This window comes from Oryctolagus cuniculus, chromosome 6 (genome assembly GCF_051225735.1).
Source record: "Oryctolagus cuniculus isolate XC-2025 breed Fujian yellow rabbit chromosome 6, ASM5122573v1, whole genome shotgun sequence".
Lineage (NCBI taxonomy): Eukaryota > Metazoa > Chordata > Mammalia > Lagomorpha > Leporidae > Oryctolagus > Oryctolagus cuniculus.
In genome coordinates, this window is record NC_142872.1 from 7,685,203 (window position 1) to 7,708,974 (window position 23,772).

The 23,772-nt window shown below is 44.5% G+C and overlaps 1 protein-coding gene across 13 annotated transcripts in view; it reads left to right on the top strand.

Annotated features, from left to right (window-relative positions):
* The window catches only part of COMMD10 (COMM domain containing 10), a 213,293-nt gene that overhangs the window by 42,635 nt on the left and 146,886 nt on the right, over nucleotides 1-23,772 (top strand). For 2 of the 13 annotated variants that reach the window (XM_089334823.1, XM_089334827.1), the window contains one exon: nucleotides 11,866-13,569. The exons of the other annotated variants lie outside the window; for them this stretch is intronic. In XM_089334823.1, the coding sequence (XP_089190949.1) occupies nucleotides 11,866-11,943 (78 nt within the window). In that variant the 3' untranslated portion in view covers nucleotides 11,944-13,569. Of the gene's footprint in view, nucleotides 1-11,865; nucleotides 13,570-23,772 lie in introns of those variants that run through there. 13 annotated transcript variants of the gene reach the window in all.

The window sequence follows — 23,772 nt, forward strand, 5'->3', positions numbered from 1 at the left end:
TTTTAGTCACTGCACTCTTACTCCACGTATCTGGTTCCTTGATGTTATTTTTTATGTAACTCTTGTCATTAAGAATCACACATGATTTTCTTCCCAGAAATTTGCTGTTTAGAAAATGAGAATTCAAGAATTCTTAGTGGTTGAAATATTTAGTAAGTTAAATAGGATTTAAGGAGCATGTTTCAAAAAACAGAGTTTGTTAAATGGAGAGCTGCTTTTATTAAGGAAGATTAGAAATTATTTATGCTTAGTTTATGATAGAGTACCATAACATAGAAACTTGTATTTTTATGAAGTTGATGTTTGTTTGAAACAAGAAGCATTAAATATAATTATGTTAAATGTGTATTTTACAGGGTAGCTACCCTGAAAATGTGTATCCTTTAAAATACTTCTGAGAGGATTAAGATCAGTGTAAATTGTGAGTGAATATTGTAGGCGAGCTGAACTGAAACCTTTCTGTAGTTCACTGAAGAGTGTAGTTCCGGCCAGCACCACGGCTCAATAGGCTAATCCTCTGCCTTGCGGCGCCGGCACTTCGGGTTCTAGTCCCGGTCGGGGCACCGGATTCTGTCCCAGTTGCCCCTCTTCCAGTCCAGCTTTCTGCTGTGGCCCGGGAGTGCAGTGGAGGATGGCCCCAGTGCTTGGGCCCTGCACCCCATGGGAGACCAGGATAAGCACCTGGCTCTCAGCTTCGAATCAGCACGGTGCGCTGGCTGCAGAGTGCCGCCGGCCATTGGAGGGTGAACCAACGGCAAAGGAAGACCTTTCTCTCTCTGTCTCTCTCACTGTCCACTCTGCCTATCGAAAAAAAAAAAAAAAAAAAAAGAGTGTGGTTCCTAAGGAGCTCTTTTTCTTCTGTTGCATTTCCAGTGTACACATGTGGCCTCTGCACTCAGGTTCTGTTGCTATCGCACTAGATAACATTGTTTCACTGTGGCCTCCTTTCTCTTAAAACTTCTGTCTCATGGCTTTCCTGTTTTGCTACTAATTTTATCACAAGTGGGGTGATTGTACGTTTCCTACAGTATTTTGATATATATACTAGTTGTTTTCAGTGAATTATCTTAGTGTTTGCTGCATTTTGTAAAGTAAGGTTATTTTCCTGTCCCACAGACCCTTCAAACAAGTTTTCTGTGTGGGGTTTTTGGTTTTGGTCTGTTTCATTAGGGGGCAGTAGAGTGCTTTGCTTACCTAGTTTTTTTTCTGGCATTCACAGTGTTGTTTGAAATAGTACTCAAAATAATTTGTGAAGTCAGTAGTTGTGGGAAATGCTAAGTGTTTACATTTCTAATCTGTATATAACAATGGAGTGCTCTTGTTTCCATCAACAGAATTAATGCTTATTAATCAGGTATGTATGGAACAAATGGATGAAGTCATCGTGAGTCAGCCTGTGTTAATTTGTGTACACTCATATGCCAGAACGAGATCCATGTAAAAGCCTTCCTCACTGTTGATTTTTGTTATGGTCTGCCACTTGTGTTAATTTCCTTATGAGAAAAAATAATTTAAGATTTCCCAAGATAATTGAATGGCCATATTAGGTTGTAGTATAACTAGTTCCAGGCTTTCTGTAATCAGCTGGAATGTCTACATAGAGAATAGCAATGTCAGATATAACAAACACGGGTAGTGTTTAATGACATCAATATCTTAGCTTTGAATATCCCGAAAACACAAAAATGCTTAAATCTTCTCTTAATCTGACTGCGTCTCTCCCAGCGAGATTGCTGGTCAGGACAGTTGTGCTTTGTTACGGCATGGACTTAGAACTTCTTTGCACATCTCTGTTAGTTGATTTTTTTTTGTTGGTGGTAAGACAGTACAACAGGCTGGGTACATTATAAAGAAAAGAGATTTATTTGGCCTGTGATTCTGGGGGTCCAAGGTGGTCCAGGGCATCCCCGGAGGAGAGACAGGAGTGTGTGTGTCTGCCTGTTTGGGCCTCACTTCCTTTTCTTAGAAAGCATCAGTGTCTCATCCAGGAGGCTCCTCGGGATGGCTTTGTATAGTCCTTGCCACCACTGCTAAACAACGTCGTTGGATTGTGGTTCCACCTTCTTCTTTTTAAAGTTTGTATTTTTTTTCTTTTTAAGTTGAAAGACAAGAGTTAGAGAGAGGCAGAGACAGAGAGAGAGGTCTTCCATCTGCTGATTTACTCCACAGATGGCCACAATGGCCAGAGCTTGGCCATTCAGAAGCCAGGAGCCTGGAGCTTCTTCTAGGTCTCCCACGAGGGTGCAAGGACCCAGGGACTTGGGCCATCTGCTTCCCCAGGCCATAGCAGAGAGCTGGATCAGAAGTGGAGCAGTCAGGACTCAAACCAACGCCCATATGGGATGCCGGCACTGCAGGTGGTGACTTTACCTTGTTCCACAGTGCAAACCCCCATGTTTCCACCTTCTTAATCCCTCCCTGTGGGAATCAGACTCCAGTGTGAGTTTTAGAGAGGAAAGCCATAGCAGCGTCTTTTAAGAACGGGCCTCGTGTTTCATTCCTTTTCCCCTCTTTGGCAACAACTGGGAGTACCTCACCCTGGCAGGAAAGCGTTCATTCATTTCCATGTCAGTCGGGTTATCAGGCTGTGGAAGGTGCTTTCCTGACAGCTGATACAGTTGTGTGTGTGTGTGTTCATACTGTGCCTGGTACATTCTATTCAGGGGAGAGACACGCCCTTTCTAGTGTGTACTGTGTACCGTCCATGATGCTACCTCCAGAGCACCTCTTCAAGGTATGAGTTCTAGTTGTTATCCTTTTTTATTGCTAATTGGAAGGTTGAATGATTTTCCCAGGTTATACCACTAGTGAGCAGCAGATCTAGGATTTGAAAGTAGGCAGCTTTATCTCAGAGCCCTAGTTCCATTCATTGGTAGGATGCATTATCATTTGGCTTATTTGATCATTCAGCAGTTGACTCTGTAATAATGTGTATGTGTTTGAATGTGTTGAAAGCTATTCTAAAATGTGGAATTTTCCTCAAAAGATCATAGTTATATAGATTCTAAATGTAATTTTCTTCTTATCCTTTTAGTCAGTGAAAGAACATTTGGGGAGTGAACCAACAGATGGAAAATCTATCTCTGTGTCTCCCCCTCTTTCTGTCACTCTGTCTTTCAAGTAATTAAATAATTTTAAAAATAAAAAGCAAAAACCAAAGGATATAATCCAATGATATCCTCAAAGATGGTGTTAATATTGACTTATTTATTTAAAGATTTTATTTATTTATTTGAGTGACAGAGTTACAGACATAGAGGGATAGAAAGAGAGGTCTTCCGTCCGCTGGTTCACTCCCCAGATGGCCGCAGCAGCTATAGCTGGACTGATCCGAAGCCAGGAGCCAGGAGTTTCCTCCGGGTTTCACATGTGGATGCAGGGGCCAGGCACTTGGGCCATCTTCCACTGCTCTCCCAGGTTATAAGCAGAGAGCTGGATCAGAAGAAGAGCACCTAGGACAGAACCAATGCCCATATGGGATGCTGGCGCCACAGGCCTCTGAGCCTGCTGTGCCACAGCACCAGCCCCTAGTATTGACTTATTTTGAAATACCTTCAAGTTTTTCTGAGCTATTTCTGTGAACAGGTACTAATTTTCCAAATTTTGTGGTCTTGAGGTATCACATATCAAAGATTTTTTGTATATATTACACTAAAGAATACTTTCTCAGTCTTAGTTGATGATACAAACATAATAATCCAGCTGATGGAACATAATTCAAATTAAAGAAATCACCTTGGGCTGGTGTTGTGACGTAGCTAGTTAAGGCTCTTCTGGCAACACAGGCATATGGGTACCGATTTGAGTCCTGGCTGCTCCACTTTCAGTCCAGCTCCTTGCTAGTGCACCTTGGGAAGCAGTGGAATGTGGCCAAAGTGCTTGGGCCCCTGCATCCACATGAGAGACCTGGATGGAGCTCCTGACTTAGACCTGGTCCAGCCCTGGCTGTTGCAGACATTTGGGGAGTGAACCAGCAGATGAAAGATTCTCTCTCTCTCCCTCTTGCTCTCTCTCTGTCTCTCCTTCTCTCTTGGTAACTCTGTCTTTCAAATAAACAAATCATTTTTTAAAAGATTTTATTTTATTTAATTTGAAAGAGTTACAGAGAGAGCTAGAGACAGAGAGAGAGAAGTCTTCCATCTGCTGGTTAACTCCCCAAATGGTCACGATGGCTGGAGCCGAGCTGATCCGAAGCCAGGAGCCAGGAGCTTCTTGTGGGTCTCCCTCATGAGTGCGGGAGCCCAAGGACTTGAGCCATCCTCCACTGCTTTCCCAAGCACATTAGAAGGGAGCTGGATGGGAAGAAGCCGGGACTCGAACCGACGCCAATATGGGATGCTGGCACTTAAGGCCAGGTATTTTAAAAAAAAAATGAAATCAACCTCTCACATATTTAATATTGCTAGATTGCTTTTTTATTAGCATATTCCACTGTCTATCACCTCCCACAGTTACTTCTCTGTGTGTGCGTTAACAACACCTCTGATCCATCCTCCTGGCAAGCTTCCCAGGGTATAGTACTGTACTACCCAGGTAGCCCTCGTTCTGTGCGTTAGATCTCTGGACTTACTCATCTGAAGTAACTGCAAGGTTGGCCCTTGACCTGCTTCTTCCCATTTCCTCCGCTACTCCGTCCCGGTAACCTCAGTTCTGCTGTTGCTTTGCACAGTATTAGCCCAAGTTCCACACAAAAGTGAGATCGTGCGGTACTTTTCTCTCTGTGTCTGGTTTATGTCACTTGATATTGCATCTTCCAGGTCTATCCATGTTGTCACTAATACCATATCTACTTTTCTAGAGCTGAATAATGTTCACGTATGTGTGTGTGTCTACAGATACCATACGTTTTCTAAAAGATTTATTTATTTGAAAGAGTTACGGAGGGAGAGAGAGAGATCCATCGATCTTCCATCCATTGGTTCACTCCCCAAATGCCTGCCATGTCCAGGGCTGGCCCACGCCTAGGATGAGACCCTGTGGGTCTCCTGCATGGATGCAGGGGCCGAAGCACTTGGCCATCTTCTGCTTTTTCAGGCACTAGGAAGGGAACTGGATTGGAAGTGTAGCAGCTGGAACTCAAACTGGTACCCACGTGGGATGCTGACACTGCAGGTAGTGGCTTAATATGCTGTGCCACAGTCCTGTACTTCAGGTATTATGTTTTTTTTTTTCTTTTAAAGACATTTATTTATTTGAAAGGCAGAGTTACAGAGATAGGTAGAGACAAAGAGATCTTCCATTGCTGGTTGACTCCCCAGATGGGCGCAATGGCTTGAACTGGGCTGGTCTGAAGCCAGGAACCAGGAGTTTCTTCTGGGTCTCCTGTGTAGGGGCAGGGGCCAAGCACTTGGACCATCATCTACTGCTTTCCCAGAAGGATTAGCAGGGAGCTGGATTGGAAGTTGAGTAGCTGGAACTTGAGCCTGTGCCTATATGGTGCCGACCTCCAGATACCATATTTCTACAATACATTTAAAAATCCACTGGTAGGGGCCGGCGCTGTGGCATAGTGGGTAAAGTTACCACCTGCAGTGCCGGCATCCTATATGGGCACCAGTTTGTCTCGGCTGCTCCACTTCTGATCCAGTTCTCTGCTGTGGTCTGGGAAAGCAATAGAAGATGGCCCAAGTGCTTGGGCCCCTGCACCCGCATAGGAAGACCCAGAGGAAGCTCCTGGCTCCTGGCTCCTGGCTTCGGATTGGTGCAGCTCCGGCCGTTGCGGCCAATTGGGTAGTGAACCAGTGGATGGAAGACCTCTCTCTCTCTCTCTCTCTGCCTCTGTCTCTGCCTCTCTTTCTCTTTCTCTCTCTTTCAAATAAATAAATAAATCCTTTGGTAGACACCTAGGTTGTTTCCACGTCTTGGCCATTGTGAATTGTGCTACAGTGAACGTGGGGCAGGGATCTCTCTTTAGGATACTGATTTAATTTCCTTTGGATGTATGTACCCAGCAGGGGATTTTTCTCTTTATAATTTTTCTGATGAGCCTCCATACCACTGGAAATACGGCTTCACCAATTCATTATCCCACCGGCAGTGTGCACGGGTTTCCTTTTCTTCACACTCTGACCAACACTTGTTATTTCTTGTCTTTTTGGCACTAGCTGTTCTAACAGATGTGGAGGTGATTTCTCATTGTCATTTTTGATTTGCATTTTCCTGTTAATTAGTGGCAATCAGCACTTTTTATGTGTCTGTTGGTCATTTTTGTGTCTTCATTGGAGAACTCGCAGGTCCTTTGCTTATGTTTTACTTGGATCATTATTATAGTTGGCTGTTGAGTTGTGTGTGTTCTTTGTGTATTTTGGAAATTATCCTGCATCAGATATGTATTTTGAAAATATTTGCCTCAGTCACTAGGCTGACTTTTATTTTATTGATTGTTTCTTTTACTGTGCAGAAGCTTTTAAACATGCATTTCTACTTGTTTATTTTTGCTTTTTTTGCCTGAGCTTTTGGTATGATACTCAAAAAATCATTGGTAGGATAACATCAAGGACCTTTGCCATTATAATTTCTTCTGATAGTTTTATGGCATCAGAACTTATGTTTAGGTCTTTAATCCATTTGAGTTGACTTTTGTATGTGGTGTCAGAGCGCAGGTTCATTCTCAGCATGTTGGATATCCAGTTTTCTCAGCATCACTTACTGAAAAGACTGGCCTTGTCCATTGTGTTTTTCTGGTGGCCTTGTCAGAACTTAGCTGACATACATGCGTGGGTTGCTTTCTGTGCTATTTAGTGTTTCTGGTTTTATGGCAGTACTATAGTATTTTGGTTACTTTAGCTTTATAATGTAACCTAAAATCAGAAAGTGTGGTGTTTCAAACTTTGTTTTTCTTTATCTAGATTGTTTGGCTATTTGGGGTCTTTTGCGATCCCATATAAATTTTAGCCTGTTTTTCTATTTATGTGACAAATATCATTAGAATTTTAATACAGATTGCGTTGAATCTGTATATTGCTTTGAGTAGTATGAAAATTTACACTATTAATTATTCCAGTCTGTGAACATGGGATGTTTTGATTTAAGTACATACTCTTCAGTTTCTTTCATCAGTGTTTGTTTTATAGTTTTCTGTGGATAGATCTTTAACTTCCTCAGTTAAACTTAGACATAAGCATTTTATTTTATTTTTATTTATTTATTTGAACAGTAGAGTGATAGAGAGGGGAAGAGACGAGAGAGAAAGATGTCTTTCATCTACTGGTTCATTACCAAATGACTGCAGTGGTCCAGCGCTTGGGCCATCATCTGCTGCCTTCCCCGGTACATTAGCAGGGAGGTAGATAAGAAGTGGAGCCGCTGGGACTCGAACCTGTACCCTTATGGGATGCCAGCACTGCAGATGGCGGCTTAACCTGCTGTGCCACAATGCCAGCCCTTAATTTTAAGGTTTTTTTTTTTTTTTTTAATCTTGAAGGTTTTCAACATATAGAATCATGTCATCTACAAATAGGAATAATTTTTTTCATCCTTTTCAGTTTGGATGCCTTTTTTTGTTGTTGTCGGCTTGTTCTTGCTGTTACTTCCTTTACTATGTCAAATAAAAGTGTCAAGAGCTGGCGTCCTTGCCTTGTTCCAGATCTTAGAAGAAAAATGTTCATTTTCCCCCACTGAGTACGTTAGGTGTAGGCTTTTTACAAATGACCTACATTATGTTGAGAAAATTTCCTTCTGTAACTGTTTTACTGAGAGTTTATCATGAAAGGAGATTGAACTTTGTCATTGCTTTTTCTAAATTGAGATGATTTTTGTTTTTCCATTCATATAGTATATCTCATTGATTTATGTATATTAAACAAATTATGTATTTAGGGATTAATCCCTCTTGGTCATGGTGTTTTGTTCAGCTTAATTTGTTCCTTTTTTTTGAGGGTTTTTGCAAAGATACTCATCAGAGATTTTGGCACGGTGTTCACTTGTGGTGTCTTTGTCTGACTTTGCTATCAGGGTAATGCTGGCCTCATAAAACAAATTTGGAAGTATTCCCTTTAGGTTTTGTTTGTTTTATCTTGTTTGGAAGAGTTTAAGCAGGCTTCGTTTTAATTCTTCTTTGGCTGTTTGGTAGAATTCTGCTGGAGTTTATGAGCTAGCAGGAAATACAGATAGTAAGCCCATCAGTATGCTTGGTGATACTTTTAGAGAGAGCGTCCATGCAGCTGTGGGAACCAGCCATGGGGAATGGAACGTGGCAGGTGGGGGTTCCAGGAGGAGCGAGTGTGGGAAGGGACGGTGGTTTCTCCTCAGGGCGTCCCTAGTCTGCGGTTTCTGGCGTACCCAGGGAGAGGGTCCTGTCTGCAGTCTGGGGGATGGGAGAGAGTCAGACTGGAGACTGACCTGGTTTATGAGTACAGCTGGCGTCACGAGCCTGGAGGCAGCCGCCTGGAGGGATGTGTGGGACTCTGAACCTGTGTGTGGAAGGTGGAGAGCTAGAAGAGCTAGACAGCCACTGGGAAAGAGCAGCTGAAGCCTAAAGGAGCGTCCCCCAGACTGAGCACTAGGAAGTGTGGGGCCAGGATCCCAACCAGCCTGGCCTGCAGCCACTGAGGTGGCCAGAAGGGACTTGGTGATGTGGAGAGCACCTGTGGGCAGGGGGAAGGCGAGTTTCAGGATGGAGGTCAGAAAAGCCACGAGTGGATCTTTGACTGTTGGATTTGGGACCGTGGGTTTCTCTGATGGCCTTGACAGTTGTAATTTCAGTGGCGTTTGAGAGCAGGGGGAAGAACCCTGATGGGAATAAGCTGAGGAAACCCGTGAGGGGAGAAAGGGGAAGCGAGGCTGCAGGCACACAGGGAGTGGGAGTGGGATGCGGCGCTGGGGAGCGTGGATCAGCACGGAGGCTTAGAGCAGCTGCGGGGTCGGGGAGGATGGCACAGAACACAGCGGCTGTGAGCTCCCTGCAGATGTGAGGGCAGATCCAGAGCACGTGTGGGAGGGCCGGACTCGGCGGCTGTGGGGACGTCTCACGTGTTGTAGAGAATCCGAGAGTGGGTTTGTGTGTGGTACTGTGATTTTGGGGTTGTACTTTAAGTTTTACATTTAAAGCTCGACTAAGTTTTCTCATGGGTAAATTGCATTGAATCCAGTCCTAATGATTTTGGTGAAAAAACTGATGCTTTTCTTTCTTGGTGTAGTTTCTTTATTTCTTAGAATTTGTTAAAAATTTTTTTCTCTAGAAGGTGTGTTCACACACACACATATACATATATACACACACATATATAAACACACACACACACAACCAGCCCCCACCCACCAGAGAGAGAAATACAGAGAACTCCCATTCTGCTGGTTTACTCCCCAAACGCCTGCAGCCACTAGGTTGGGCTGTGCTGCTGCTCGGAGCTGGCAACGCAGTCTAGGTCGCCCATGTGGGCAGCAGGGACTCAGCTGTTTGGGTGGTCACCACTGCTTCCTAGGTCTGCATTGGTAGGACGCTTGACTCGGGAGTGGAGCTGGGACTGCAGTGTGGAGTGTGGATGCCCAAGTGCCATCTTAATTGCTATGCCAAATGCCTGCGCCCCGCAAGGTTTAAGTGAGGTCCTGTACGGATACTTAAATATATCGTTAGTAGCTATGAAGTTGTTTTTTTCTTTTATTGAGAGTTATTTAGAGGAAATTAAACCTATACAGAGGAGAGGAATAACTTTCACTCTATTTCTCTTCCTAGAACAAATTATTGCCTATTTTAATGCTGTTGGAAAAATTGAAGATTTTTCTGATGTTTCCCTATGAAATCTTTTATTTTTGCTTTAAAAGCTTCTAGCTGTCTTTAATACTTATGACCCAAAACTCTGCAACCTTTTCAAAAATCTCTTGTTAGTATATTACAAAACTAACATGCTTTGGAGTTCAAACAGGTTGTCAAATCTTACATCACTGGACCTCCTACTAGGGAATGTGGCCACCCCAGCATGCCTGGTGAGTCTATTGTCAGTGTTTTCGTGTCTGTAACTTTAGCAGGAGCTCCGTATCCTCAGCTCTGTGTTCGGCTGGTATCTGGGTGACGTGCTTGAGAGTGGGAGGCTGTGCAGTTAACGCCCAGCAGATTTCAGGACCCCATCACAGAATGGGAGCACGAAGTCCACAGGCAGCCCTAGCTGGACCATAGACAAAGCGATAGGAAGTAGGGTTTGTGAGGAGTATTGTGTTTATCTCACCGATTTTCTCTCCGTGTGCTACAGCCAAAAGAACAGATAGACAAAATATAATATTTTGGAAACCCTGATAACTTGCTTGTTTAATAAAAGTTTTGTTTTGGGCCGGCGCCGCGGCTCAATAGGCTAATCCTCCGCCTAGCGGCGCCGGCACACCGGGTTCTAGTCCCGGTCGGGGCGCCGGATTCTGTCCCGGTTGCCCCTCTTCCAGGCCAGCCCTCTGCTGTGGCCAGGGAGTGCAGTGGAGGATGGCCCAGGTGCTTGGGCCCTGCACCCCATGGGAGACCAGGAAAAGCACCTGGCTCCTGGCTCCTGCCATCGGATCAGCGCGGTGCGCCGGCCGCAGCGCGCCGGCCGCGGCGGCCATTGGAGGGTGAACCAACGGCAAAGGAAGACCTTTCTCTCTGTCTCTCTCTCTCACTGTCCACTCTGCCTGTCAAAAAATAAAAAAAAAAAAAAAAAAAAAAAAAAGTTTTGTTTTGTAAGTATAGCAAATGAAATAGCATGTTATATACACCTTTTGAAAATATCCTATTTTAAGTTTTTAAAAATTTATTAGCATGTGGAATTTATATAAGTTGCACTTATGATCAGTAACTGTGCTGTTACAATATCAGTGAAGCTCTGTATGTTTGTAGTTTTGTGATTATGTAACCAGCACATATTACTAACAAATTGTATTTAATGTGTGGAGGTGAAGTATAAGTAGAAAGAAATTCTTACTTATAATTTTTATTTTTAAGCAATCTTCATTTTATACTTTTCTAAAATTGTGTGCAATTTATACTATAAAAATAAGAAAGCAAAAGTCACCTATAAACTGTCCTAAAGGTGATCACTGTAGTGGCACTGGTGTATATCTTTAAAATCTGTCCATTGTAAACTACTTTTCTTGCCCCATAGAGCATTATATTGCAAACATCTTTCATGTTAAGTAAATGAACTTCTACTTAGCAACATCTTTTTTTTTCTTTAACAGCTGTAGAGTGTTCTACCATTTTTATGTTCCAACTTCTCATTTTTTTTTTTGGTCAATATGATTTATTTCTTCAAGTAATCTTTCAACAATACATTTACTTTTTTTTTTGACAGGCAGAGTGGACAGTGAGAGAGAGAGACAGAGAGAAAGGTCTTCCTTTGCCTTTGGTTCACCCTCCAATGGCTGCCACGGCTGGCGCACTGTGCTGATCCGAAGGCAGGAGCCGGGTGCTTCTCCTGGTCTTCCATGGGGTGCAGGGCCCAAGGACTTGGGCCATCCTCCACTGCACTCCCGGGCCACAGCAGAGAGCTGGCCTGGAAGAGGGGCAACCGGGACAGAATCCGGTGCCCCGACCAGGACGAGAACGCGGCGTGCTGGCACCGCAAGGTGGAGGATTAGCCTAATGAGCCATGGCGCCAGCCTACATTTACTTTTAAAGCCATATTTAAACCACTTGAAATTCACTGTTGACTAAAGTAAGAGAAATAGATTTTGTGTTATCCTTGTAAATCCTGTTAGGTTTCTAGTAACTGCTGAAGTCTTGGATTTTATTGCAGGGTGATCTGCCTTTTCCAGGTGTTAACATATTTGGACATATAGTCTGAAAGTCTTTTAAGACTTTGTATCTGTGTGTATGTGTGTGGGGGGGGAGAGGAATTCATGAGGTCCCAAACTGATCTTTCCTCTCTTACCCTTTTCCCCCTCTTCATTTCTTTTTTGTAATAGAGCGGAATGTTTCTTTCAGGCGTACTCCGGTTCATCTCAAGGTGCTGCATCTTATACCTATCCATATTAAAAGGATAATTTTACCAAATTTAAAACACCCCAGTAGAGTACTTTTGTAATTCTCTGGAGTAAAGTGAACAAAACTGTGTAATTTTCTTCATGGAATTAGCAGAGGCTGCTGGAATTTTCTAGCCAAAAGAGATCTTAGGTGGATTTGGCATGAATTCTTAATGTGATGATGCTGAAAGTGTGAGTAGCACAAGAGAATAGAAAACTGGATTTCATCAAAATTAGAATCTTTTATATATTAAAGGACATTATCAAGAAAGTAAAAGGACAATCTACAGAATGAGAAGGAGTATTTCAAATCTTATCTAATGAGGAAGTTTTATCTGGATTGTATAAAGAATTCTTATTACTGAACAACAAAAGAGTTGGTAAGTTAAAATGGGCAGAAGATTTGGAAAGACATTTCTGCAAAGAAGATACACAAATGCATGAAACATATGAAAAGATGTTGAATATCATTAATCATTAGGAAAATGAAAGTCAAAACCACAATGAGATATCATTTCAGGTCTATTAGGATGACTTTTTTTTTTTTTTAAAGCAAAAAGAATGTTGGTGAGTGCTTGAAGAAATTGGGATCCTTGTGTATTTTTGATGGAACTGTAAGCTGGTGCAGCTGCTGTGGCAGTGAACTGGGTAGTTCCTCAGAAGTTTCAGTGTAGACTTGCCCTGTGAGGGTACAATACCAGTAGTAGGTGTGTACCCAGAGGAAATGGCAGCAAGAACACACACAGGTCCATGTGCACAATATGTGGAGCAGCCCTCCTCACGGAAGCACCCAGCTCTGTGCTGCAGCAACAAAAGACCTGGGAAGTCTAGGAACAGAAATGCGTATCCCCCAGTCCTGGCGGTTGGGCAGTGCAGTGCACCGCTGGGTGCCTGCGAGGCCCTGCTTGCTACGTTCTCACTTGGGAAGCCTTGTGTAACTGCCCCATCCCCTCCTTGAGGGCCCTGCCCTGCAGGCATACCACCCGCAGGTCCTCCTAACAGTACATCTGTGGGAGAGTGTCAGCGTGTGATATGGGGGACGCTCTGAGACTGTAGCAAACCCACATGTCCACAGTGAGTGAGTGGGTTAACAAATCGTGGTGCACATGCATGGTGGAACACTATGGAGCCATAGAATAAACAGTACTTACATGTGTTATGATGTGGATGAACTTGGAAAACATAGTGCTAAGTAAAAGACACCAGACATGAAAGGTCACATGCTGCGTGTTTCTGTTTATACAAAATGCACAGTTAGGCAAATCCACAGAAACAGGAAACATAGGGGGCCAGCGCTGTGGCGTTGTGGGAAAAGCCATCGCCTGCAGTGCTGGCATTCCACATGGGTGCTGGTTCAAGTCCCGGCTGCTCCACTTCTCATCCAGCTCTCTGCTGTGGCCTGGGAAAGCAGTGGAAGATAGCTCAAGTCCTTGGGCTCCTGCACCTGCATGGGAGACCTGGAAGAAGCTCCTGGCTCCTGGCTTTGGATTGGTGCAGCTCTGGCCATTGCAGCCAATTAGAGAGTGAGCCAGTGGATGGAAGACCTCTCTCTCTCTCTCTCTCTCTCTCTCTCTCTCTCTCTCTCACTGTGTGTGTAACTCTGACATTCAAATGAATAAATAAATCTTAAAAAAAAAAAAAAAGAAACAGGAAGTGTGTTGAAGTTGATTTCTTCTGAGAGGATTCGTTCTTAGAGGAGGGGCGTGGTTGGGGCAAGAGGCGCGGAGTCACCACACAGACCCCGGGAGTCTGGTGAAAACAGGCCAGAGGCAAGCAGCCCGCAGACTCGTTTATTTCAGTTTGTACAGCATCTTATATAGCCAAGGCAGCCAATCCAGTCAAGGGGCGGTCTATGCCCCAACCAATCACAGCCTGTTGCCAGGCAGTTTCCAAAGCCAACCCATCACAGCCTGTTGTCAGTCAGGCTCTGTTGTCATGTGGTTTCCGAAGCCATCCAGTCACGGCCCGTTGCCAGGCAGTTTCGGTTGTCAGTGGCCATCTTGGCATGACCTTCACACCTTCTCATGACCTTCTCACTTTCTCATTCCACCACATTTCCCCCTTTTCGTTTATTTTTGAGCAACGGGAGGCATGATTCTTGGCCATAGCATTGTTGACCTCGTTTCCATGTGGTCTCCATATGCGGCTGTTCCTGTCTTAGGTTGTCGCCCAGGGGATCTTACCTGTCATTGACTAACCAGCGCTCAAAATGGGAGACCACAGGAGAGCTTGCTCAGATGGGGGTAGGAATGAGGAACAGTGGTAATCAGGAATGGTGTGACCACACGCAAAAGTGTATTAGCAGTTGTTGGGGTCTGGCAGGAGGGAAGAGTGTAGAGTGAGATCTTAATGGGTATGAACATGCTCTGGAATTAGGTAGTGATGGCAGATATATGGTGTTGTGATTGTATTGAAAGTCACTGAATTGCACACTGTAAAGTGGTTAGATGGTCAATTTTAAAGAGAGACAGAGACACACAGAGCACTGTTTACCACTAGTTAGAAATCAATACGTCAGTCTTCCCAGTTTACTGGGAGAGAACTCATGCCCAGTGAGAGTCAGTGATTGTTGATTATTGGCGCATGGATCTAGTCTGTCACGATAGAAGGGACACTGGACTTAGTGTTTGGATTCTTAGAGTGTGGGAAAGAGTCGAATCTTTCTGTGGTGAGTTTCCCACTATGAGAATATGGTTAGGATTACCTGTCTTACAGGGTGAGTTAAATGAGGTTAGTGTCTACACAGTGGCTTTCATGTAGTAGCCACCCACTGTTCTTGTTAACTGGTTGTGAATTTGCAAGCTGTAGTTGACATTATGTTAAACACACATGCTACTCTGCAGGGTATTTTTTAGAGATATTTTGGAGGATAGTTGAGTACTGACTTGGTGGATATGCAGTAGTTTCTTCTTGGAGAAAAAAAGCCTATAGTAGCGTATTCTGCTCTGTAATTGGCTGTTTAGAATTGAGACCAACTTGTTTGCAGCCATCATTTTTAACGAACTACTGTTTGCTTTCTCCTGATTAGCAGAAGTGATTTCCCAGTGCCGACAGAGGAAGAGCACTGCTTCCTTACGTCTGATGCTGTGTTACAGGCTGCTTGAACTCCCTGTGGGATTTTTTTTTTTTTTTTCACTTTTACTGACCTTCCCAGGGAGAAAGCTATGAGAAGAAGTTGACAAGGGTAGTATGGCGGTGTCCCAACTATGAGTGAGCTTTCGATTATATTAAACTATCTTTGCTTTTATGTCACCTTTCTAGGTTAAAATACTTTGTGTTTACTAAGTGGCTTTCAGCTGCCTAAGTTAAAATGCTTTACAAATACTGAACCTCAAAACACCCTTTTGAAACAGGCATGCGATAGTCATTCTGTTTTGTTAAGAGAGTAGGAGAAGGGCATTCAGTTTCCAGTTCTGTAGTAAGAAGAAATTGCTAATAACACTATGCTGCTAGTTACAGAATGAGCCAATTTTAAAACAAGAAACTTAAAGTGCTTTCTTATGTGAATAATGGTCAGATTTCATCCATGTGGATTTTCATCCACATTTTAATTTGATTATTTTCTTCTACTTTTGATAATAATATGCACTGACCTCTTTTGCTTCTAAAGTATAAGAAAATATGTAAATTTAACTGTTCATCTAAAACAGTCTTACTGGACTATTTAAATTTACCAAATCTTTTTGTTTAGACAGATAAGCTAAACAGTAGTTTTGTTTTGCCAGTGAAATTTTTTAAAGATTTATTTATTTATTTATTTGAAAGTCAGAGTTACACAGAGAGAGGAGAGGCAGAGAGAGCCAATTGGTTCACTCCCCAGTTGGTCACAATGGCCGGAGCTGCACCGATCTGAAGCCAGGAGCCAGGAGCTTCTTCTGGGTCTCCCACACGGGTGCAGCTGCTTTCCAGCCGCAGCAGAGAGCTGGATTGGAAGTGGAGCAGCCGGGTCTCGAGCTGGTGCCCATATGAAATGCCAATGCTTCAGGCCAGGGTGTTAACCTGCTGTGCCACAGCACCGGCCCCGCCAGTGAGTTTTGTTTCCCGTGTTAGAAAAGTTGCGTACAAGTTACTTGGGCGTGAGTCAGCACTGGGCCATAGCAGGTAAAGCCGCCACCTGCAGTGCTGGTATCCCGTTGGGCCCAGTTCTTGTCTCAGCTGCTCCACTTCTGATCCAGCTCCCTGCACATGTGCCCGGGAAAGCAGTGGAACATGGCCCAAGTACTTGGGCCCCTGCACTGATGTGGGAGACCTGGAGAAGTCTCCTGGCCCCAGGCTCCTGGCTCCTGGCTCCTGGCTCCTGGCTCCGGATTGGCCATCTGTTTTGGCCACTTGGAGAGTGAACCAGCAGATGGAAGCTCTTTCTCTCTCTGCCTCTGCCTCTCTGTAACTCTGCCTTTCAAATAAGTAAATAAATCTTATTTTTAAATATTTATTTATTTGAAAGTCATAATTACACAGAAAGAGAAAGAAAGGCAGAGAGAGAGAGAGAGAGAGAGAGAGGTCTTCCATCTGCTGGTTCACTCCCCAGTTGGCTGCAACTGCTGGAGTTGTACTGATTTGAAGCTAGGAGCCAGGAGCTTCTTCCAGGTCTCCCATGCAAGTGCCGGGGCCCAAGGATTGGGCCATCTTCCACTGCTTTCTCAGGCCATAGCAGAGAGCTGGAGAAGTGGAGCAGCCGGAACTCGCACCAGTGCCCATATGCTAGCACTGCAGGCAACGGCTTTACCTGCTACATTATAGCGCTGGCCCCATAAATAATTGTTAAAAAAAAAAAAAAAAGTAACAGGCATTTTAGATGGGCATGGTAATGACTGCTAGTAAAGCTACTGCTAAATAATAATGTTTGCATGCTTCTTTTTGATACACATAAGAGTTTCATAAGCAAAGTATTACCTAATATGATTGATATTTGCTGTATAAGTTTTTTTTAAAGATTATTTATTTGAAAGAGTTACAAAGAGAGAGAGAGTGAGGGTCATACAGACAGAGATCTTTGATTCGCTGGTTCGTTCTACAAATGGCTGCCACAGCCAGGGCTGGGCCAGGCCGAAGCCAGGAGCCAGGAGCTTTCTCCAGGTCCCCTAAGTGTGTGCAGGGGCCCAAGAACCTGGGCCATCTTCCACTGTTTTCCCAGGTGCATCAGCAGGGAGCTGGATCAGAAGTGGAGCACCCAGGACTCGAACTGATGCCCATATGGGATACTGGCACCCCAGATAGCAACTTCACCCTCTTCGCCACAGCGCTGGCCCCACAAGTATATTTCTTGTGTGGTAATCTCGGGGCTGACATTTGGCCTGGTGGACAAGATGCCGGTTGGGACACCTGTGTCCCATAATTGAGTAGCTGGGTTTGATACTCAGTTTTTTGATTCTGGCTTTCCATTGTTGTGGACCCTAGTAGGTGGTGTTGATGGCTTAGGTGACTGGGTTCCTGCTGCCTACAGGGAAGACCTGGATTGAGTTCCAGGTTGCCCTCTGTGTGGCCTGACCCTGGCCCTTGTGGGCATTTGAGGGGTGAGGCAATAGATGGGAGTTCATTCACTGTCTCTCTTCCACCCTCCCCAAATACCCCATCTCTCTTTCTCAGCTAAATCACTGATTACATTTAATTAAAAAAATGGTAATTTTTAGAGATGGAGGGATATTATAGGTTAAGATATAGAAAAAGTTTTAAAATGCAAATTAAAATGTGGCCTAATTGATAGTAATTCCTAAAAAGAGATAAACATTTCTTATATGGAAATTTTATATCAGGTAATCCCATAATTTTCCTTGGGTCACTTTGGTGTGACTCGTGTTGGCTGTCTTCTGGTGTCTTCGTTTTAAACCTTGTCTTATGAGATCTTCAAAATGAACAAGTGGCTCACTTCTTGTATTGATCCAGAAGAACTGAAAACACTTCAGTTTCATGCAGGAGTCAGCATGATTTCACAGCGGTCACGTCTGTGAGCTGTTCTGAGTGAAGTCCTTGGTTTGCCCAGCAGATCCGGTCCTTACTATCTCCCCTTACACTCTGCCCAGACACTCATGAAGCCTCCCTGAGGCAGGTGACTCACTTCCTAGCCAGCAGGAAGAGTGAACGTCTTCCCTAAAGGACTGGACGGAGAAGAGCTGCATTCTCTCCTGGAGGTGTGCTCTCACAGTACTAGCGAACGAGGATTTGGAGAAGTGAGACAGGATCGCCCTGGATTTTTCTGTAGTGTAACTACCCAAAGTGCGAGTAAGTAAGCTGAGACTCTGACTGCCCTGAAAGTGACAACCTCCTGGGGACAAGACCGTTCCAGAAAGGGGGGGCTGTTCCCTGGAAAAGTACCCACTGGATCTCAGCACCACATTTTTAAGTAAGTCCACGACAGCCCCATGACTTTTCTCCAGCAGTTTTTTGTGATGCTTTGCTATTATTTTTCTTTCCTTTAAGTGGCAGAGGAATAGGAGAGCAAGAGAAAGACAGACTCCTGTCTGCTTGGTCCCTCCCCAGATGCCCACAATGACAGAAGCTAGGCCTGGACACAGCTGAGAGCCTGAAACTCAATCCAGGTATCCCACATGGGTGGCAGGGACACAATGGCTTAAGCCATCACGTGCGCCTCCAGGGTGCGCATTAGCAGGTAGGTGGGACTGGGAGCTGAGCCAGGCCTCACACCCAAGCGCTCTTTCATGGAATGTGGGCATCCCAAACAACATCGCACAACTATGCCAAATGGCTGCTCCAACTCAACTTTTAATTCCATTTTTCCCCGTACTTTTTGAAGTCCCTTGTATTGTAGCTACAGAGATCTTCATCTTTGATCAGCTCTACCACCACCCCAGACCACCCAGGATTTAGAAAGAGAGACGGTGGCGGCATTTCCTCACAGAAAAAACACTAAGGTAGCTAGCTCAGCCACCTGCAAATTATATGCAATGTTAAAACTAGTGCAATTAATATTATCTATTATCACTGTCTTCTCAGTCATTTGAATGTGGTAGTATCAAGTTTATGGTTGCAGTTTGTGAATCTAGACACCAAGAAATTTTCAGAAAATGGAGTTAAAACATAAATTTATTTTGATGCAAACAGTGTTGAAATGTATGCTTATGTTGGGTCTTCAGGCAGTTCATGGGAAATGTATATTACAGAAACAAACGGATTTCAGAAAGTTTTGTACCACAAAAAACTTATCTTTTTTAAAAAATTAATTTATTTATTTGTAAGGCAGAGTTACACAGAGAGAGGGAAAGGCAGAGAGAAAGAGATCTTCCATTCATTGATATATATTTTTTTGACAGGCAGAGTGGACAGTGAGAGAGAGGGACTAGAGAAGGGTCTTCCTTTTCCGTTGGTTCACCTCCCAGTGGCTGCTGTGGCTGGCACGCTGTGGCCAGTGCACCGTGCTGATCCAAAGCCAGGTGCTTTCTCCTGGCCTCCCATGTGGGTGCAGGGCCCAAGGACTTGGGCCATCCTCCACTGCACTCCCGGGCTACAGCAGAGAGCTGGACTGGAAGAGGAGCAACTGGGACAAAATCTGGCGCCCCGACTGGGAATAGATCCTGTGGTGCCGGTGCCGCAAGATGGAGGATTAGCCTATTGATCCGTGGTGCCGACCCATTGATATTTTTTTAAAGATTTTTTTTTTAATTTATTTGAAAATCAGAGTTACACAGAGAGAGGAAGAGAGGCAGAGAGAGAGAGAGAGAGAGAGAGGTCTTCGATCCAGTGGTTCACTCCCCAATTGGCCACAGTGGCCAGAGCTACACCAATCTGAAGCCAAGAGCCAGGAGTTTCTTCCAGGTCTCCCATATGAGTTTAGGGCCCAAGGACTTGGGTCATCTTCTGCTTTCCCAGGCCACAGCAGAGAGCTGGATTCGAAGTGGAGCAGCCAGGTATTGAACCATAGCCCATATGGGATGTCAGTGCTTTAGGCTGGGCGTTAACCCGATGCGCCACAGTGCCGGCCCCTATTCATTGAATCATTCCTTAAGTGGTGGTGACTGCTGGGGCTGGGCCATGCTGACACCAGGAGCCTAGAGCTTCTTCCTGGTCTCCCTGGGAGGTGCAGGGGCCCAATCACTTGGGCCATCCTCCACTTTCCCAGTGCATTGGCAGGAACCTGGGTCGAAAGTAGAGCAGCTGGCACACAAATCAGTGTCCATATGGGATGCCAGTGTTGCAGGCAGCAGCCTTAGCTGCTGTGCCACAATGCCAGCCCCAGCTTATCTTTCTTTAATTCATCCTTCCTTCCTTCTCTCTGTCCCCACCTCTGTCCCTCCATTTATTCATTGCTCCCTCCCTCCCTCCCTCCCTCCCTTCCTTCCCATTCCTGCCCACCCCCTCCCTTCTCCCTTCCTTCCAAGAGACAGAAAATGGAAAAGTCTCCTATCTACTAGTTCACTCCCCAAATGCTTAGAACAGCCAGGTCTTGGCCAGGCCAAAACCAAGAGTTTGAAATTCCATCCCAGTCTCCCACATGGGTGGTAGGGACCCAAGTACCTGAGTCATCATGGCTGCCTCTGGGGTGCTCATTAGCAGGAGGCTAGATTGGAAAGAGTGGGGGCTTCACCCCAAGGCACTCCTGTGTGTGTTGCGGATGTCCCGAGTACTGTCTTGACTGCTGGACCACACACCTGCCGCAGCCTCCATGGTGCCTTGTAACTATACCCCTGGTTTCATCTGCAGGGCCAAGCTATACTGATTGTACTTGGAGAATGTTTGCCAGCTGAGAGACTGGACATGAAAAGCAGTTATTTCCCAAATCAGCAAGTCCTGGCCCCTCTTTTTCTTTCTAAAATTTTCCTGTGACTGTTCAGTGTTTCTTTTTCTTTCTTTTCTTCCTGGACTCATCGTTTCCTTGCCGTATTGCCTTACCATGTACAGCTGAGAACTACCATTGGGCCTTCAGCCTTCAGCCTAGAGGTCCAGACAAACTGCAGTGTTCATTAAGTAGATTTCCCATATCCTGGGTTGCACAGGCAACACAATTTTTAGATTATTTTGTACCTACAAATCACATGCTCTGCTGTTTCAACTTCTGATAACCCTCTCTCAATTTTTTTTTCAACTGTTTTCCAAATTTGCCAGCAGTTTGCTCACTGTTCGTCAAGTCCCAGGTCACTGTTTGGTTCCAAAGCTAATACCACCTTTTTGCTTTTTAAAATATGGCCGGACCTCACTCCTGGTGCCTTTGGTTAGCTGTTTTGCTATGTAGCATACACTCCAAATTCAGTGCCGTTTGTTACTGTTCATGGTCTGTGGGTGCTGGTGAGGCGTGGCCAGTCTCTGCTTTTAGCCATTTGCCGGGACTAGTTCAGGATGACTTTGTGCAGTGCGTGCCTGTGAGGTCTGTGTTCGTGTCCATCATCACAGAGCAGGTTGCCAGCTTGTTCACTAGTGCAGAGGGCGTGCGGAAGGACGCCAGCCCTCTGCAGCCCAGACGCCCAGGTGCTTTGCTGTTGTTTTCATTGTCGTCTGTTGGCCAGAATTAGTCAAGATGACAGGTCAGATTTGGCCAGAAGGGAAACAGGTGCTAATTGTTATGGAAGACGATGGAGAAGTTGCAGAGTCCAAACTCAGAGATCATGTCTACAACAGGGGTGAACAACTGGGGTCACCTTTCCAGTTTGCCAAAATATGTTTGTGTAATTTTAAGTTTCTGCACCGTTTACGTGCCCACCAGTGTGTTTAAGGTTGTGCTTGAGCCACAGCATTTCTGAGGGCCCTTTTGCTGAGTACTGAGTGTGTGTGTGTGTGTGTTTTCCCGCTGCTGGTCACTTTGCCTGTTTTTCTTGGCCGTTTGAAGCTCTGTACCGTGGAGGCAGGGGGAAGTGCCGCCGCAGCCCGAGCTCACCATTCCGCACTGCCGCTTCTGCCAGACTCATTGCTTTGCTGTTAACTCTCCTGTGCCTGTAAGCGAATATTAAGTTTTTGTTTTCTGCTTGCATTTTTCAAGTTTTTCCAGCTAGTTTTTGTTGGGAGAGTTGTCCTGGTCTTCGGTCCTGTGCACTGGTTCATTCCTGCCTTGGCAGTTCTGAGGTTCATGATTCTGACAGACTGGGGATCCACACTCAAGCTGTGAGGGCTCATGTGCGTGAAAGAGAGACCTTGCTGGAGTGTCATTGGCCTTGCAGGTAACTGTTGTGTTTTGTGATGTTTGACAAGTAACAGGTGCTCATGTCTCTTACAGTCCTGCCCCAGGGCGTAGGGAGTCCAGGTCACCATGTTCACTAATTAAGTCCAGGAAATTTTATTTCTCCTGTGGGTAATCATTTGCATTTGACGGAAATCATTTACAATAAGGGTAAATTGTTCATATAACAATGTATGATTTCCTCAATGGGAGTCAGTGACAAAACCAAGAAGAATATTTCACTTTAAAAGTTTTTGAGCAATGTAGGTCACTCTATCTTGTAAGGTATGGTATATCACCCGATAATGTTAACAGTGCCATGTAATGTCCAGTAGATCAATTAGGATACTATGAGAATACTTCAGAAAGTTCACAAAAAATGCAGTGAAAAAGTGAGATAATTTTGCTGTAAAAGGTTTTGAAATCCATGAATACAGTTTTTTTTGTTATATGTATTTCCATGAATTTTTTAAGACCCCTCATATTTAATCTTCTGAAGTATGTTGGCTTGAATGTTATTTCATAAAACTGTGAACCTCTCTCCCTGTGGTGGTTTAGAAGTGTTCGGTGTGCAGTGAGTGTGCTCTGTTCTGAAGACATTTGCGGTCACCTTGGAAATGTAATGGACAGGGATTGGAGACAGCATCCCATGTGGTGCCTGATAACCTGATAAGTTCATAATGCAGAGTTCCGCTCCAAGTGCAGTGGCGTGAGACGACGGGGAGCTTTACGCCCGTTTGTTCCTTCTCTGGACCTGGATGCTGTTCTGTGCCCACTGAGTAGGAGCAACTAGAAATAGAGTTACAGGAGGGACTGTGATGGCTGTTTAGACACATGCATTTCAGAAGGGTTAGGACTTTTTCTGTGGGTCACTGAGGACAAGCCATGACTTTTTTTTTTTTTTTTTTTTTTTTAATGTGAGTTTATTTTGAAAGCTCAGCTCAAATTCTGGCATTGATAATGAGCTATGTCTGTTGTATATTGACCGTCAACCAGTATTAGACCCTGCTCCTTGTAATTAAATGTGATGGATGAGGCCAGAGAGATGGCACAGCAACCGAAGATGGATGAGTCTCTTAGGGAGGAGATAATAGGTCTGTCTCTCTAACAGCTGGTTTGATTTTCTCAGATATATAAAGATTTTATTTGAAGGAAAAGCCTGAGGAAGAACTACTGTCTGTGAAAATGCAAAGTAATACTGAAAACAAACACATTGGTAAACTTAATTTTTTTAAATGTGTGATTTTCTTTGTCCTTGGAAGCTTGGCATGTGGAACTTGGCATGTAGACTTCATGATTTCACTGAAGGCAAGGTGCCTGCTCGTCACCCCTGCAGGAATTAGGAGTGTGTAGGTTCTGCGTCCTGCACTTTCTTGTGGGGAGCAGCGTGAGGCCGTGCAGTTGTCAGAGCTGGAGCACCTGTGCTGTTCTCTGATGACAATGTTAGTGTGAGGCTGTTGGCTGCTCTTTCTTCAGAAGGCCTGTTTCTGAGTTTGATGTTATGACCTTGTATTCTTTCCCATGCTGATTTTCTTTTTCTTTTTTAAAATGCTGATGGCAGATCATAAATCCTTAAAAATGTATTTTTTTAAAGATTTTATTTATTTATTTGACAGGTAGAGTTACAGACATTGAGAGAGACGGAAAGGTCTTCCTTCCATTGGTTCACTCCCCAAATGGCTACAATGGCTGGAGTTGTGCCAGTCCGAAGCCAGGAGTCAGGGGCTTCCTTCTGGTCTCCCATGTGG